Genomic DNA, 18,510 nt, shown 5'->3' with positions numbered 1-18,510 from the left:
GAAGTAGAAAAAGCAATCAAGAAAAAAAAAAAAAAAAAAAAAAGGCAGGAGTCCATACCTTTCTCTCATTTAAACTCATCCAAAGCTGCAACTTCCTTTCAGATTCAACACAATGCCTAAATTCTAGAGAAACATTATCAACCTAACAATATACCTTGATTGACCTTTCCTTTTTTCCCTCCTGTGCCTGACTGAAATAGAATTTTTCTGAAGTTGTTCCAAAATATTTTCTGCTGGAAGTCTGTTATACTCCAAATAGTTGTGAGTTCTGTCACTCCAAAACCAGTTCACAGGCTTGATCTAGTGCTGATCTGAGGGAAGCCAGGAAGAGGTCAGCCAAAAATATGTCTACTCTCCACCATCTTGGATCTGCCTGGTAGAGATCTGGAGTGATTTGCTATTTTCTTCTCCAGTGGATTAAGGCAGGTACATTAAATGACTTGCCCAAGCTTACCCAGCTATTAAGTATCAGAGGCTGTATTTCAACTCAAATCTTCCTATCTTTAGGCCAGCATCCTATCCCCCAAGCCATCTAGCCTTTCTAATATGTGCATTGCACATAGATACCTAATAAATATTTATCTGTTCCTTTATCATGTATGCTTAGCACATGATTAAATGTTCTGGGGGGGAGGGGGAGAAAGCAACAAAATAGATTTAAATCTTTAGTTAATTCAATTAGAAAAAGGAGAAAATCAAATTGTTAGTATCAAAAATAAAAAGGGTGAACTTTCCATCACTGAAGAGGAAATCAGAGCAATATTTTGCCCAACTATATACCAATAAATCTGATAATCTAAATGAAATAGATGAATACTTATAAAAATATAGATTGTCCAGATTATCAGAGGAGGAAATAAATTACTTAAATAGTCCCATTTTAGAAAAAGAAATTTAACAAGCTATTAATCAACCCCCTAAGAAAAAATCTCCAGGGCCAAATGGATGTGAATTTTTTTTTTTTTTTAATTATAGCTGTTTATTTACAAGGCATATATGCATGGGTAATTTTTCAGCATTGACCCTTGCAAAATCTTCTGTTCCAACTTTTCCCCCCCTTCCCTTTCCCTCCCCCAGATGGCAAGTAGACCAATACTATGCAACTATTGGAAAAATAGGGAAAGAAGGAGTCCTACCAAATTCCTTTTATGACACAGATATGGTGCTGATACCTAAACTAGATAGGATCAAAACAAAGAAAGAAAATTACAGACCAATTTCCCTAATGAATATTGATGTTAAAATCTTAAATATTAGCAAAGAGATTATAGCAAGTTATCATCAGAATAATACACCACGACCAAGTAGATTTATACCAGTAATGTAGGGCTGGTGCAATATTAGGAAAACTATTAGCAAAATTCACTATATCAATAGCCAAACTAACAAAAATAATATGATTATCTCAATAGATGCAGAAAAAAAATTTAACAAAATGCAGTAGCATCTATTTAAAACCATCAACAAGAATCATATGTAATGGGGATAAACTAGAACCATTCCAAATAAGATCAGGGGTAAAACAAGATGGCCCACTATCACTATTACTATTCAATAGTGTATTAGAAATGTTAGCTTTAGCAATAACAGAAGAAAAAGAAATCCAAGGAATTAGAGTAGGTAATGAATGAGGAAAACAAATTATGACTCTTTGCAGATGATATGATGGCATGATGGTAAGAATCCTAGAGAATCCATTAAAAAACTACTAAAAAATAATTTACAACTTTAGTCAAGTTGCAGGATACAAAATAAGTCCACATAAATCATCAGCATTTCTATATGTTACCAACAAAGTACAGCAGTAAGAGATATAAAAAGAAATTCCATTTAAAATAATTGTAGATAATATAAAAATATTTTGCAGTCTACTTGCCAAGACAAAGTCAGGAACTATATAATCACAATTACATATTTCCACACAAATAAAGTCAGATCTAATTAACTGGAAGAATATCAAGTACTCATGAGTAGGCTGAGCTAATATAATAAAAATGACAATTCTACCTCAATTAATCTACTTATTCAGTACCATACCAATCAAACTACCAAGAAATTATTTTACAGGGCTAGAAAAAATAATAACAAAGTTCATCTGGAAGAACAAAACAATCAAGAATTTCAAGGGAATTAATGAAAAGAATGCAGATGAAGGTGGTCTAACAGTATCAGATCTAAAACTTTATCATAAAGTTGCACTAATCAAAACCATTTGGAACTGACTAAGAAATAATTAATCAGTGGAATGGATTAGGTTCACAGGACAAAATAATCAATCTAGTGCTTGATAAACCCAAAGACCCCAGAGCTTTTGAGATAAGAATTCACTCTTTGACAAAAATTGCTGGGAAAATTGGAAATTAGAATGGCAGAAACTAGGTACTGACCCACAACTAACACCTTATAACAAGATAAGTTTGAACTGAGTCCATTATTTAGACATAAAGAGTGATACTATAAATTAAATTAAACAAAGTGTAGCTTACTTCTCAGATCTGTAGAGAAGGAAGGAATTTGTGGCCAAAGATGAACTAGATTATATTATGGAATACAAAATGGATAATTTTGATTAAATTAAATTTAAAAGTTTTTATACAAACAAAACCAATGCAGATAAGATTAGAAGGGAAGCAATAAACTGGGAAAAAAATTTTCATATCCAAGGGTTCTGATAACGGTCTCATTTCAAAACTATATAGAGAACTGACTCAAATTTATAAAAATTCAAACCATTCTCCACTTGATAAATGGACAAAGGATATAAACAGACAATTTTCAGGTGAAAAAAATTAAAATCATTTCCAATCATATGAAAAAATGCTCTAAATCACTATTAATTAGAGAAATGCAAATTAAGACAACTCTGAGGTACTACTACATACCTCTCAGATTGACTAAAATGACAGGAAAAGATAATGATGAATGTTGGAGGGGATGTGCACAAAAGGACCTACATGTGCAAAAACTTTTGTAGGAGCCCTTTTCTTTTCTTTTTAAATATAGCTTTTTATTTACACGTTATATGCATGGGTAATTTTACAGCATTGATAATTGCCAAACCTTTTGTTCCAATTTTTCCCCTCCTTCCTCCATCCCCTCCTCCAGATGGCAAGTTGACCAATACATGTCAAGTATGTTAATGTATAAATTAAATACAATATAAGCATACATGTCCTAACAGTTATTTTGCTGTATAAAAAGAATCGGGGTTTGAAATAGTGTACTATTAGCTTGTGAAGGAAATCAAAAATGCAGGCAGACAAAAATATAGGGATTGGGAATTCTATGTAATGGTTCATAGTCATCTCCCAGAGTTCTTTCGCTGGGTGTAGCTCGTTCAATTCATTACTGCTCTATTGGAGCTGATTTGGTTCATCTCTTTGTTGAAGAGGGCCACGTCCATCAGAATTGATCATCATATAGTATTGTTGTTGAAGTATATAATGATCTGGTCCTTTTCACTCAGCATCAGTTTATGTAAGTCTCTCCAAGCTTCTCTATATTCATCCTGCTGGTCATTTCTTACAGAACAATAATATTCCATAATATTCATATGCCACAATTTATTCAGCCATTCTCCAATTGATGGGTTTCTAGTTTCTGGCTACTACAAAGAGATCTGCCACATTCATGCATATACAGCTCTCTTTCCCTTCTTTAAGATTTCTTTGGGATATAAGTCCAGTAGTAACACTGCTGGATCAAAGGGTATGCACAGTCTGATAACTTTTTGAGCATAGTTCCAAATTGCTCTCCAGAATGGCTGGATGTATTCACAATTCCACCAGCAATGTATTAGTGTCCCTGTTTTCCCACATCCCCTCCAACATTCCGCATTATCTTTTGTTGGAATCCTTACAAAGTGTTAAGTCATTAGAATTGATAAATACAATAATTATCTAATTTAGCATGGTTCAGTATGATTGATCTGATCCTACAAGGAGATGTTATGGGCCAGAACTTGAAACAAGATACTAAGTGGAATTGATGGAAGCAATGTTTGTGTGCTTGGGTTTGCACCTTTAAGAGTTTATACATTAGAGGTCACACATTAGAGCTCACACATTGGAGTTCACAAGTACGGGAGATACACAAAGTTAACTTTGTAACTTTGTGAATTCACATCTCCCATAATCCCACTCTTGGAGGAGAAGTCAACCTTTTAACCGAGCATAAAAAGAGCTTCAGTCAATCAGTTGAAAAGATTCAGAGTGGAGGAGAGTCAGTTCAGAAGAAGCCACGAGTTGGAGTTGACCTAGAGGCACAAGCTGCAAGAGCTCTTGGAACCAAGCAGAGAGATAGGCCTCTAAGAAAGCTAACCGGGCCCAAGGAAAGAGATAAAACTTGGAAGGAGAAAATAAACATTTGGATTTTATCAGCTGGCTGCATTTGGAGTGATTATTGATCTGAATCAAAACTAAGGCTGCCTCTAGAAAACATCCCCAAGAAACCTGCTCCCACAGAGAACCATTATATATTATAGAAAAGAAGAACACCACCGTGATCTTTCCCTGTCATTCTAGCCAATCTGACAGGTGTCTAGTGGTATCTCAGAACTGTCTTAATTTGCATTTCTCTGATTAATAATGACTTGGAGCATCTTTTCATATGGCTAGAAATAGTTTCAATTTCTTTGTCTGAGAATTGTCTGTTCATATCCTTTGACCATTTATCAATTGGAGAATGGCTTAATTTCTTAGCGGCCCTTTTTTTCGTGGCAGGGAACTAGAAACTGAGTGGATGCCCATCAGCTGGAGAACGACTTAATATGTTATGGTATATGAATATAATGGAATATTATTGTTCTATAAGAAATGATCAGCAGGATAACTTCAGAGAGGCCTGGAGAGACTTACATGAACTGATACTAAGTGAAGTGAGCAGAACCAGGAGAACACTATACAAAGTAACAAAATTATACAATGATCAATTCTGACAGATGTGGCTTTTTTCAAAGTGAGATGATTCAGGTCAGTTCCAATGGTCTTGTGGTGAAGAGAGCCATCTGCACCCAGAGAGATGACTATGGGGATTAAGTATGGATCACAACATAGTATTTTTACTTTTTTTTTTGTTGTTTGCTTGCACTTAGTTTTCTTTCACATTATTTTCCTTTTTGATCTGATTTTTCTTGTGCAGCATGATAACTGTGGAAATATGTATAGAAGAATTACACATGCTTAACATATAATGTATTACTTGCCATCTAGGGAAGGGAGTTGGAAGAAGGGAGGGAGAAAAAATTTGGAACACAAGGCTTTCCAAGGGTGAATGTTGAAAACTAACTATACCTATATTTTGAAAATAAAAAGCTTAAAAAATCAAGAAAGGAAGAAAGAAAGAAAACTCCATAGACAATATTAGCATGCTATGGTCCACAGGATCATGAAAAGTCAGACACAACTGAAGACTGAACAAATGTGCAATGAATAAAGCTAACTGCAAGGAACTGAATCAGACATAGAAAATTCTCCGAAAAAATGAGCTGCTTGAAACTGAAACTTAAGTTAAAGGGCTAAAAAAAAAAAAAAAAAAAAAAAAGTAGGTCAGCATCTTTTGGAAGGAATGGGAAAATAATTCAAAAGGAAATACAGGAAATGCAATGGCAACACAAGATATTTTCATGGCTAAGCATCAACATCCCTGCATAAGAGTCATTATTACCAGTGGAAGAAGGAAAAAAATTACTGTGTGGAGACCAAAACCTACATTTGCCCTTGCCAGGAAAACAAATGACCCCTAAGCCAGTATGACTGGCAACTGTCAGAGCAGCTAAGCAGCTGCTCTGGCGCCCAACACTGTGAAGTCAGCTCTGCTTCTACTGGGATGCTCACTCAGCAAGGATTATGAAAGCAGGACAAGGAGGACAATTTCACTTGCGTGGAACCTAATCATTGCTCTATCCTGTTGTGTCACTGATGAAGACACGCTTATTTATCCTGGGTGCTGCTTCTGGTCATTCCCCCTCCCAGGCCTGCTCTTGGTTTTAATCTCTGCTTCAACTACTTGTTCCCTAAAACACCCATTGGTTTCTTGCCCGTATCTTGGTTTATGTTACATTTCCTCTCTCTGTGATGGTGTTTGCCCCAAAGCTCCACCTATCTGATTCCTTCTCATCCAGAAGTTTCAAGTACCATCTCCTCCATGGTGCTAGCTTGCTGCCCTCTATCCCAGTCGTATTCATATCTAAGTTTGACTGACTTCTTGTCATGCAGTTGTTTCAGCTGTGTCCAGCTCTTCATGATCCTAACTGGCAAAGATCCTGGAGTGATCTGCCATTTCCTTCTCCAGTTCCTTTTACAGATGAGGAAACTGAGGCACATGGGCTTAAGTGACTTGCCCAGGATCCCACAATCAGCAAATCTCTGAGGCCAGACTTGAAGATGACTGACTCCAGCCCCAGCACTCTATCCACATCCATCCAGCACTGTACCAGCCAGCTGTCCCCACTTCCATTTATAGGTTACCTCTGCCCATACTATTGCAAGCTCTGTGATAGCAAGGATGTGTGTTGGACTCATCTTTGGCTCTCCCACCGCACTCTGCAGCATCATAAACATAAACAGATTCTTGATAAATATGCTGACATCCACCTGCACTGTCTCTATTCCCTGCTGATCCTTTTCCAGTTGTCATGGAACAATGGCTATATCTCTTGAACTTTTAGTACCCTTCAAACCATGCTGGTCTTGAACCTGAATTTCTAAGCAACTTCTAGGCAAAGGAAATCTACCCATAGCTGCCAAAAGGCAGGTTCAGCCAAATGCCAGCTTGCTTCATGTGCCTTAAGGCTGACCGTAAGGGTCTATTTAATAGCCTGATGTGGTAGTAACAGCACTAGATTGAGAGGGAAATGGTATCTGAGTTTGAGTTCTAGGTTTGCAAGTTGTCAACTGTGGAACGTTAATTCTCTGAACTTCACTACTTTAGTATACAAATGGGAATGTTTTTTCCATCACCCTCTTCACGAAGTTGTTATAGGGGGTACTGGCTAAGCCCAAAGTGACAGGAATGTAAGCCAACATTACCATCATCACATTTAGTAATTTGATTCAATACAACAAATCCTTTTAACTAATTACTCCATGCAAATGATAAGCAAAAGTTGAAAGAAGCAACAGGCATTCTGGTAGCCTGGGGACATGACAACTTGAGAGCAAGGTCTGTTGGTCTTCTCCCTCTATCACCATTGCACATGCATGTCACACAGTCAGTGCTAATATGATGGAAGCTTGCTTGACAGACTACCTTGAATCACCACTGAAAAGTGATACTTATTTCAACTACTGTACTGTTGATGGCCATAACAAGTGAGCACAATTTTTTTTTTTCTTTTTTCTTTCTTTCTTTCTTCCTTTTTTTTTAATTGACAGAACCCATGCCTGGGTAATTTTTTACAACATTATCCCTTGCACTCACTTCTGTTCCGATTTTTCTCTTCCCTCCCTCCACCCTCTCCCCCAGATGGCAAGCAGTCCTATACATGTTAAATAGGTCACAATAGATACAATATATGTGTGCAGAACCGAACAGTTCTCTTGTGTGAGCACACTTTTTAAAAAACTGTTGCACTATGATATTTTCCCAAGAGTTGGAGTTCAAGTTTTGTCCTGCTGAGTGATCTCTACTTCTTTTCAATCTAGTCCTGGTATGTTCCTTAACATGATACCCAAGGAAGCAATAAACTAGGAAAACATTTTTACAGTTAAAAGTTCTGATAAAGGCCTCATTTCCAAAATATATAGAGAACTGACTCTATAAGAAATCAAGTCATTCTCCAATGGTCAAAGAATATGAATAGACAATTCTCAGATGATGAAATTGAAACTATTTTTACTCATATGAAAGGATGTTCCAAATCACTATTGATCAGAGATATGCAAATTAAGACAACTCTGAGATACCACTACACAACTGTTAGATTGGCTAGGATTACAGGAAAAGATAATGACTAATGTTGGAGGGGATGTGGGAAAACAGGGACACTGATACATTGTTGGTGGAACTGTGAACGGATCCAGCCATTCTGGAGAGCAATTTGAAACTATACTAAAAAAGTTATCAAACTGTGCATACCCTTTGATCCAGCAGTGTTACTGCTGGGCTTATATCCCAAAGAGATCTTAAAGAAGGGAAAGGGATCTGTATGTGCAAGAATGTTTGTGGCAACTCCTTTTGTAGTGGCTAGAAACTGGAAATTGAATAGATGCCCATCAATTGGAGAATGGTTGGGTAAATTGTGGTATATGAATGTTATGGAATATTATTGTTCTGTAAGAAATGCCCAGCAGGATGAATATAGAGAGGCTTGGAGAGACTTACATTAACTGATGCTGAGTGAAATGAGCAGAACCAGGAGATCATTATATACCTCAACAACAATACTATATAAGGATGTATTCTGATGGAAGTAGATATCTTCGACAAAGAGAAGATCTAATTCAGTTCCAATTGATCAAAAATGGACAGAAGCAGCCGCACCCAGAGAAGGAACACTGGGAAATGAATGTGTACTACTTGCATTTTTGTTTTTCTTCCCAGATTATTTTTACCTTCTGAATCCAATTATTCTTGTGCAACAAGAGAACTGTACGATCTGCACACATATATTGTATCTAATATATACTTTAACATGTTTAACATGTATGAGACTGGCTGCCATCTAGGGGAGGGGATGGAGGGAGGGAAGGGAAAAGTTGGAACAGAAATGAGTGCAAAGGACAATGTTGCAAAATTTACCCATGTATATGTTCTGTCAATAAAAAGCTATTTTAAAAAATGACACCCAAGGGTGAGGTGTCAAAACAATCATAACAGAGGACCCTGAGCTAAGGAAAGAGGGCATCTTCTAGTACATTAGCTGAAGAGAATAAGCACATAGTATACACAAAGCCCTGGATACTTGGATAGGGGAATACAATATAAACAGAAACACAATTTTAATATTGCACAGTGCTTTTGATCTAAATGGGGAAACAAATTATGCATATAATCAAACATTAAAAAAAAAAAACTTATAGAAACTCACCATTCCCTTGTCCCTGCAAAAAAAACAAATAAAAATCAGTAGGACTTCGAAGTGATGCAGGCTATACAAGCTTTAACCAGAACTTTTGAACCAATATTGGTGCAAGCTCATCCAAACCACAGGATATGGTCTTTGAGGACAAGGTCCATTTCTAATATCAGTACTCTTAAGCATACTAGCATAGAACCAAATGTAAGTTGTTGAATAAATACTTGTTGCACTGAACATAAAGGCTGAAATCCAGGGAACCTAGCCCTAATATGCAGGACTTCACAACTTAATGTCTGCATGTCAGGTATTCACTGGCATTAAGACTATATCAGGCCTTCTTTGGGAATATCACTGGAAAGTCTGCCATCAGAGCTAGGACATAAAAACAGTATAGTGCAGGATAGGGCAGCGAACTAAGCAATGGACAAAATCTCAGCAGCACAGGAGTACCATAATGGCTTTAGCTCACACAATCAATTAGATAATGTGCTCTTTAAAGGTTATTCTAAGCCAACACTCCTTATTTTTACAGTCATAGAGGTGGGCAAGAAGTAGAGTTAGGTTAGGCACCTAAAGCCTCTGACTCCAAATCCACTGCTGTACTGCCATGTTGATTTTTTCAGGATGACTAAAAAATAACCACTAGTCCCAATGAAGAGGGAGAAGAATACCTGCTACAATAAACAATGGCAACAAGTTAATCAGCTTCTATGAAGAAAATTTCAGATTTTAAAATGTCAGCAAACATTTGCAGCAGCATTATAAATGTACTTTTTCATCATGATATTTTGATAAATTCTAGTTACCATCTATGTGAGGAGCAGATCCATAAAGCACTTACCCTATAAGAGGTTATATATGCTGTGGTTCCCAATACACTCACCATTTTAAGCAGAGGAATAGAAAATCAGCTATCCTCTACCCCTATCCTTTCACTACACTTTAGAAAAGGAAAAGAATAAAATCTAAGAGCATCGTTGTGTTTGAAAGTGGAGATGGGATTAATTAAAGATGCTCCCAGAAATCACAGTTTTATGCTATGGGGTGTAATCAATTTGTGAAGTGACAATTTCTGAGTGAGTTTAGAAGTGTCAGAACAAGAGCACAACTGTGGCAGTGGCAATAGTACTGACCTTAGAAAAGATCTATTTTTTGAGTCCCAGAACTAAAGGAAAACTATGTGACCTTCAACAAGTTATGTAAACTCCCTAAGACCTTGATTTCCTAATCTATAAAGTGAAATGGTTGGACTAATGAGTCCCAAGGTAACTTTTAGCTCTGATCTTCTGTGATCTAGGGAATTATTGTTTTCCCTGTGGAATCAAAGATCAGAATCATAGATACTTCAAAGGGCAAGAAACCTTAGAAATTATCTATAAAAGTGACCTAATTACATGTCAGCCCGGAACAGATAAACTAAATGCAATTCAGGTCATCTTTTAGAAGTTCCAGCAGTGAAATGAAAAAACATTTATTAAGCATTTACTATATGGGAACCACTATATCAAGTGTTGTTTGTCCTTCATTCTCGAAGAGGACCATGACAATAGAAATGTGATGTCATGACATGCAAGTGAATTAGATTTAAGTGAGGAAGGACTGAGCAAGGTCACTTGCCTCACTTTCCCCTCCAAAGCCATTGGAGTCCAATGGTAAGAGATATAGATCAAGACAAATAGAGATGACCCTGGATAAAGTGGGAGACCTTTTTAAGCCAAGGTCTTCAATAAGACCAATAGTTCTCAGTTTGGCTGAGGTCACACTCATTCAGTGATTAAGACTAGGTAGCAATTGATGCAAAGAATTTTATTTATTTAGTTTTTTTTTTTTTTTTTTTGGACTAGGAAATAAAAATGGAAACAGTCCATGCTCTCAAAGAACTCACACTTTAATTGAAGGAGACAGAAATATACAACAAATGGAGAAAAATGGAAAGTTCCAAAAATTCTAAGAGTGTAGAGATTGGGAAGATGGTAAGGACCAGGAGTCCCTGGGTTATATAAATATGTCAAATTACACTATTAAGGAACCAAAGAAGACAAGACCTCTGCATCATAAGGAATAGAAATAATGATTCTCATTTGGGCAATGTGTACACAGTTAAGTAGCAAGAAGGGTTATTAGCAACTTGACAATGAGAATTATTTCTAGTATCTAGTAACAGCAAAATGACAAAAGCCTGAAGAGGCATTCTGCTTTTCTCCAAGTTTTCCCAAATAAAATTTCCCTGACATTGTACGATAACTAAGTATATTAAAAATCTTGAAATATTTAGAATTTTTTTTTCTATTTAACTGATTTTTAGTTGAGAGATTAATCTGTGGATAATTTGCTATTGTGAAAACAGCATTTGTCTTGCATTAAACAAACCTGAGTTCAAGTTCAAACTATGATAGTTACTACATAAGTTACTGCCTGTATGGTCCTGAACAAATCACCTATCTCTGTAAGCCTCTGATTATTCCCTCATTTACTGAAATAGGATAAGAATACTTGTACCATTAGCCTCATGAAATTGTTTTGTGGCAAAGTATAAATCTTAATGTGTCATTCAAAAGGAAGATGAGTTAATTATTCAGTTCTCTATCAAAAATCATTCTAAAATGTTAGTAACCTTTCCTACCTTAATTACTGCAGTATATGAAACAAATGAATCTTTCTTCATATGAGCATCTTACAATGCTTCAAGGTCAACATGACAATGGCCATGCAATACTTTACATTTAGAAGATCTAGGAAAATTGAAAGGAGAAATTGTTAAGTGCCTAACAAATCATTTGTTGAATGTTGTGAGCTACAAGTGGTCATGTGTTTTAAAAATAAATCTCTACTAGTTGATTTTTCCTCTCCCCCCCTCCCCCATAAAATTATATTTAGAAGGAAAAAAAAAACCTGATTGCTTTCTTAAGGAATAAGATTATATGAAATAGAATTTCAGAGTAGGAAAGGAACTTAAGAGGTCAGTTAACTAATCCACTCCTTTTATTTTACAGAAGAGGAAATTAAGGTCCTGCAAAGGAAAGTAATAAATAGCATAATTTAAGGAAATGTTATATTTATATCATTTCTTAATTTTCCTTCCCAATTATTTCCTGACTCTTCTATATAATTGCACTAGAAGAGCAGTGCAAGGTAAAGAGAAGGGTGACAATTCTTAGGAAAGCTGTGCATAGAGTTAAATAAGCTCTAGTGAAACAAAAAGAACACTACAGGATCCAGGTTCAAACCTAAGCCCTACTACTTCCTTCCTCATCTATATGAACTTGGACAAGGCTTCAGTTTCTTCGTCAGTATTTGTAGAGGGCCAGAACTATGGAAAAGGTATACTTGAATCAAGGACAACAGGCTGCTTATTTAGTTAAGCATGTACTCAGTGTGATTGATGGGGATGATAGTTCTTTAGTTAAACATATGTGATGTAATGATGTAATCACTCTAGTCCAGGCTAGCTTTCTGGAGGATCTCTGGATGGGCCTTGGTCTTTAGGTGGAGAAGAGATGAAGGCAGGAGAGCCACCACGAAGCTGGTCAAAGATGGAGTCTGGAGTCTGGAGTCTGGAGTCTTCTCTGTGTTTGTGGCTGAGACTGTGTCTGAGACTCTCAGTTCCCAGTCCTCTCAGCCCTTAAATACCTCACTATGATTACATCGCTACAGCAATTGAGCATGTGCCAATTGTAGACCATTACCTCACCATATTATACTAAGTGTATGCCAACTAGAATGATTACATCATCACATTAAGTATATGTTTAACTAAAGAACCATTATCCCATCAATCACACTTAGTAGGTGCATAACTATAAGCACCTTGCTGTCCTTGATTCAAGTATACTTTTTTCCAGGTTATGACCCTCTACAAGTATTAGACTGAAAACTCTAGTGAAGATAGACATATTTGCCAGATAAGTAAATCCCAACAATTGATAGATCACTGTTCAATGATGTCAAATGGACAATCTCAGACTCAACTGGTCGAAAAGTGAACTCTTGGTTTTCCCCCCAGCCCTCCCTGGTCCCAAACTTAGTTATTGTTGTTGAGGGACTCTCATGCTCCCCATCCCCAGAGTCCGTTATCCAAATGTCATCCTCAGTTCTTCACTCATTCTTCCCTCATTCAATCTGTGGCCAAGGTCTATTGATTTTATCTTTATAAGATCTCTTAAAATCACTTCTTCTTTCTTCTGATTCTGCTACCACTTGGTACAGGATGTCATCACCTCATGATGAGATTATTACAATAGCTTGCTGGTTGGTTAGCCAGCCACAAGTCTCTTTTTTTACTTTAGTCTATCCTGAATTCAGTTGCTGAAGGGGTAGCTAGGTGGCCCGTGGATAGAGTATGAGCCCTGAAATCAGGAAGAGCCGAGTTCAAATCTGAAACACTTAACACTTCCTAGCTGTGTGATCCTGGGCAAGTCACTTAACCCCAGTTGCCTCAGCAAAAATAAAAAATAAAAAATCAGTTACTGGTGATTTTTCCTAAACCATTCAACAAATTCTAATGACTCCCTATCATCTCCAAAATCAAATATAAAACCCTCTATTTGGCCTTCTTAACCTTTCAAAATTTACCCCCTCTCAGTTTTCAGTTTTCTTATACATGACACCCCATTCCTTACTCCCCACCCCGATATACTCTTCGATCCAGTGATATTGGTTTCCTTGCTGTTCTACAAACCACACTCCATCTCACCACTCTGAATATTTTCTCTGGCTGTCTTCCATGTTTAAAATGCTTTCCCTTTCCCTCTCCACCTACTAGCTTCTGTAGCTTCTTTCAAGCTATAGCTACAATATAACCTTCTATAAGAAGAATTTCCCAATTCCTTTTAATCTCAATACCTTGTCTCTGTTAATTATGTCTATATATAATGTGTACTATTTATTAGCTTATTTTCTCCTCCATTAGACTGTAAACTCCTTAAGGGTAGGGATTATCTTTTGCCTTTTTTTGTATTCCCAGTCCTTAGCACAGTATTTGGCACATAGGAGGTACTTAATAAACACTTATTGACTAACTGAATTCAACATTTATTGAATTAAAGTTCTTTTAGGATCTAAATTTCAATGATCTCATAATTTTTGTCCAAACTACACTCAATTTCTATTAGCATTATAACATAAGAAATCATTATTCTCACCATAGTACATAAATAAGTCCTTCAGGAGTTTGCAGCTTATTTTTCCAGACATTTGTTCTGTTTAAAAATCTGAGCCTCACTGTTCTTCCTATGGCTAGTTTTGTTTTTGTTTTTAGCTTTAAAAGGCCAAGGTCTCACATTCTCTCCATCCAGGGCCATCTCCAGTCATCCTGATCTGTACCTGGCCAATGGATCCAGATGGCTCTAGAGGGGAAAGTGAGGCGGGTACCCCTTCACAGCACAGACCTTCACTTAAATCCAATTCATTTGACTGTCACCGCGTCACTTCCCTGATGTCTTGGTCCTCTTTGAGAATGAAGGATGAAGGAAAAACAACGGCAACAACAGTACTGTCTTCAAAATAAGACTCAGGTTTTTTTTTTCCCCCCTGTGCTTAACTTAATGCCCTGAACACAAAAGATCCTCAAGTAATGTTTACTGAATTAAACTAGACTGTGATCTACCCACTAATTATTGTAGTATACCTACCTGGGAAAGATCTCATTAAAACCACTAATATTTAGGCCCTTTTTATTTGCACATATACTGCCCAAGGCATGTAATCAAGTCATCCTGCACTTAAAAATACCAATCATTCTTTCCCTGTAAGAAAAATTCTTTAAATAAGCAATTAAACATTGGCCTTTTTCTTTTAAAAGTCAACCATATACTTAACAAAGAAAACCCTCACATTATTTCTCAAAAGGAGGTTCTGAGGCCTAAGGGCTACCCCAGCCTCTACAAATTTCAGGCTGACTTAATGTTTGTTGAATTTATTCAAAAATGTTTATTGATGGCTTAATATTTATTTATTAAGTATTCTAGGAACTGTGAGGATTACAGAAATGTTTAGGTCTTTGTCCTCAAAGTGCTTATAACCTAACTGGGAAGACAAATACACAAATAACCACATGGCAAATGCCATGTAAAAGGTAGAGCTAAGCAAGGCATGCCATAAGAGTTCATTAAAGAGATAGAACATTTTAAGCTGTCATCAAGAAAGGCTTTATGGAGGCTATGGGAATTATAATGGTCCTTTAAAAAAAATTGATTATCGATAAGTAGAACAACAGAATCTTGAATCTTGGAAGAGAATTGAGAGATAGAGATAAAAGATTCTTAAACCTTTTCATTTTATGAACCCTCTTAGGTAAGCAGATAAATCCAATGAACCCCCTTTTAGGATAATGAAACCTATAATCACAATGAAAGGAATTGCCATATTTCAGTTAGAAGTTAGTGAAAATAAAAATGTAATTTTTTTCTCCCATTTAAGTTCACAGTCTCTGAAAATCAGGAATGGTCTGCGTAGGGTTCCGTGAACTCCAGGTTAAAAAACCCTATTCTAGACTACCTCCTACCTGAAGCAGGATATCCTTTTATAACATCTCAGCCAAATGATCTGCCTGAAGACATTCAGTAACTTCCTACCTACAGAGACAACCAATTCCATTTTCGGATAGATCTAATATTAGAAAGCTTTTGAGACAAAAATCTGTTTCCCTTTTAACTTGATCTTAGGCTTGGCCCTGTGTGACAGAGCTAAGAGATAAGGGGGAGAGCATGTGCAACAAAGAGACTAGCATGAGCAAAAGTTTAAAGGCAGAAATCTACAAGGTATATTTGGAGCCTTTGTGGCAAATAAGACCAATCTGAGTTTGGTAGACAGTTTATAGGGGAACAGAAGGAGACAGATAGAGAAAAGTGATATAAAGACAGAGAGGAGTCAGGCCATGGGGCAACTCATTTAACTTTTCTGGGCCTCAAATTTCCTTATTTAAGAAATAAAAATACTGAATTAGAAGGCCTCTAAGGTATCTTCCTAGGACCCAGATTCCTGATTCCTACCAGGCTAATGGATTTTATTCTGTGCATAATGGGAAGCAAATGAAAGTTTCATGCAAGAGAAGAGTCTGACTAGAACATTTTTGGAAAGATTAATCTGGTCAGAGGGCTCACAACAGGCTAAAAAGTGGAAGAACTAGAGGAAAGAAGGCTCCTGAAATAGTATGGCCATAAGTGATGAAAGCCTGACAGCCAACAGAGGCATCACAAAATAAAAAGAAAGGATGGGAAAAAAGATTTTGAAGGAAGAAGTGAAAGCCTTGGGGATTGATTGGATGTGAGCTAATCAAATGAATACCCCTCTCTTACAGAATGGCAGAGGGTTTTTCTATGATTTAGTCAATGTGTTTGGATGAAATCCTTCTATGCCTCAGTCAAGGGTTTCATGAGCTGCTTTACCAAAAAAGGGTAATGCCCTGATTACTAGTAGATAGATCATTGAAAGTGAGATACATAGTCCATCATCAGGTTTATTAAAAATCCAGGGTTATTTTACAACTAGAATGGAATATCAGAGAGGTTTCTGGTAGAAGAGAGAAGGTGATTTCATGGGTAAGAAAGAAGATGATATCCCATTTGTTTATATATGGTTAACTAAAACATGTCATTTGACTTAACAAATAAGGTTATCATCATTGCCTAGACTGAATGCCAAATAGCCTAAATCTCAAGCCACTGGTCTATCTATCCACAATATCAATCCACAAAGTCAAAAGACAGAGTCAAAGCCATTGAAAGATTTAACTATGTAAACTCATTGAGCCACTTCCCCTTATCTTTAAACAAAACTATCACAAGCTAAAAAACAGTGAAGAGGTAACATGCTAGTACATATCCAACCCTAAGTTTACCAAGTTTCCCCCTAAGAGAGACAACATCTCATAATTTTATTCACTTATGAGATGTTGCTAATGAGATTCCCATCTGTTCTCATCATCATGGCTACTACTGGAATTCTGCTAAAGGTACTTTCAGTGAGTCTACAGAAAGCAAAAATATGTCCAAACACTTTAATTCTCTTAGGGGGGAAAAAAAAACCCATTCATTTTATAAATTCTCATGATGTGTCAAACATGAAATATCAAAGAACAATAATAAAGGATGAGTTGACTGGTTTTACATGAACTCTACTGATCATAAAGATAAAAAGGAAATAAAATAACATCATAAAGATGAAAAGGAAATAACAAAATAAAAGAGTAAAAGCAAAATAGTGACTTGTCCTAGGGCTGTTTCGATTTGAACTCCATTGAAAAAAGATGAGATTAAAAAAAAAAAAAAAAGACAATGCAGTTCATACTTTGTAGCGCTTCTTGGGGTGAACTGCTTACTATGCAGAATTTTCAGTGAGGAAACTCTCTTCAATGTAGATGGGATCTGTTCTGCACCTTAGCAAGTAAGATAACTGCTTGGGATACTGAAAGATCAAGTGATTAAGTCAATATGTGTCAGAGGTAGATCTTGAACTGAGATCTTCCAAGATCAGCTCTCTGTTACAATTGCACTTGTAATATTGACAATGTGCTTTATGCACCAGACCTCTTAATCCTCATAATAACCATGCCCGGTAAGTGAATGCTATTATGATGTTCATTTTACAGATGAGGAAACTGAGGCTCAGAGTGATTACATGACTAACCTGGAGGATGGAAGAAAGCCCTTACATTAGTGTGTAAGGAACAGGATATGGAGGATATTCTAGCAGAGGAGACTAAAAAGGACTGGTCAGACAGGATGGAAGAGAACCAGGAAAGAGCAGAGTTACAGAAACAGAGGAGGAAGTATTTAAAGTATGAAAGGTCAAGGAGTCTAAGAACTGAGAATTGATTATCTAATCTAGCAATTGAGAAATCACTGGTAAACTCAGAGCAATTTCAGTGGAAGTGAGGAATTAAAGTAGAGGCAATATGAATAGAAGGCTTTTTTTCCCCTCTGAATCTTACTGGGAAAAGAAGAATACCCAGAGACTACTGATTTGACTGAAGGAGAAACAGAAACAGTGATCCTAGAAGAGTCACAGAAGAATAGAAAGTGAGATGAAGAAGGTCAGATTGATCATACTAAAATTTAGCCAAACTTTTTGAATTATTAAAAAAAAAAAAGTTTGCACCACTGGAGGCTTCATACACTTGGTAAAAAAAAAAAAAAATACCAAATAGATTATGTTATATAGTTGAGGATCCATGAAAACATGAACTAGATCCATAAGCACAACAATGACAGACACATATAGTTGATTTATCTAATTACCTTTTACAACATTAAACTTAATGCTGACAAGACAGAAACATGCACAGAAAAGCTTCCTGCTTTCTTGACTTCATGCAACAAGTTTTCAAAGAGGATAATTAATGTCTACTTTCAGGCACTATTATTCTTACAAATAATGATAGCTTAATCATCACTATTAACATTAACAACACATTAACAAGGACAAGTAGTCAGTTTAAAAATTTGACAAATCCCACTTGTTAACAGTTAAAACTCTGAAATCTTTTGTCTCAG

General features: G+C 36.4%; 1 protein-coding gene across 4 annotated transcripts in view; it reads right to left on the bottom strand.

Annotated features, from left to right (window-relative positions):
* KLHL18 (kelch like family member 18) overlaps positions 1–18,510 on the bottom strand; it is an 80,090-nt gene that overhangs the window by 51,275 nt on the left and 10,305 nt on the right. Inside the window, exons 1-2 of one of the 4 annotated variants that reach the window (XM_031960679.1) lie at positions 11,643–11,731; positions 9,029–9,041 (exon numbers count right to left, since the gene is read on the bottom strand). The exons of 2 other annotated variants lie outside the window; for them this stretch is intronic. In XM_031960679.1, the coding sequence (XP_031816539.1) occupies positions 9,029–9,031 (3 nt within the window). In that variant the 5' untranslated portion in view covers positions 9,032–9,041; positions 11,643–11,731. Of the gene's footprint in view, positions 1–9,028; positions 9,042–11,642; positions 11,752–18,510 lie in introns of those variants that run through there. One more of the 4 variants, XM_031960672.1, reaches the window with a different exon arrangement.

Source organism: Sarcophilus harrisii, chromosome 1, assembly GCF_902635505.1.
Source record: "Sarcophilus harrisii chromosome 1, mSarHar1.11, whole genome shotgun sequence".
NCBI lineage: Eukaryota > Metazoa > Chordata > Mammalia > Dasyuromorphia > Dasyuridae > Sarcophilus > Sarcophilus harrisii.
This window is presented reverse-complemented; position numbering and strand designations above follow the sequence as displayed.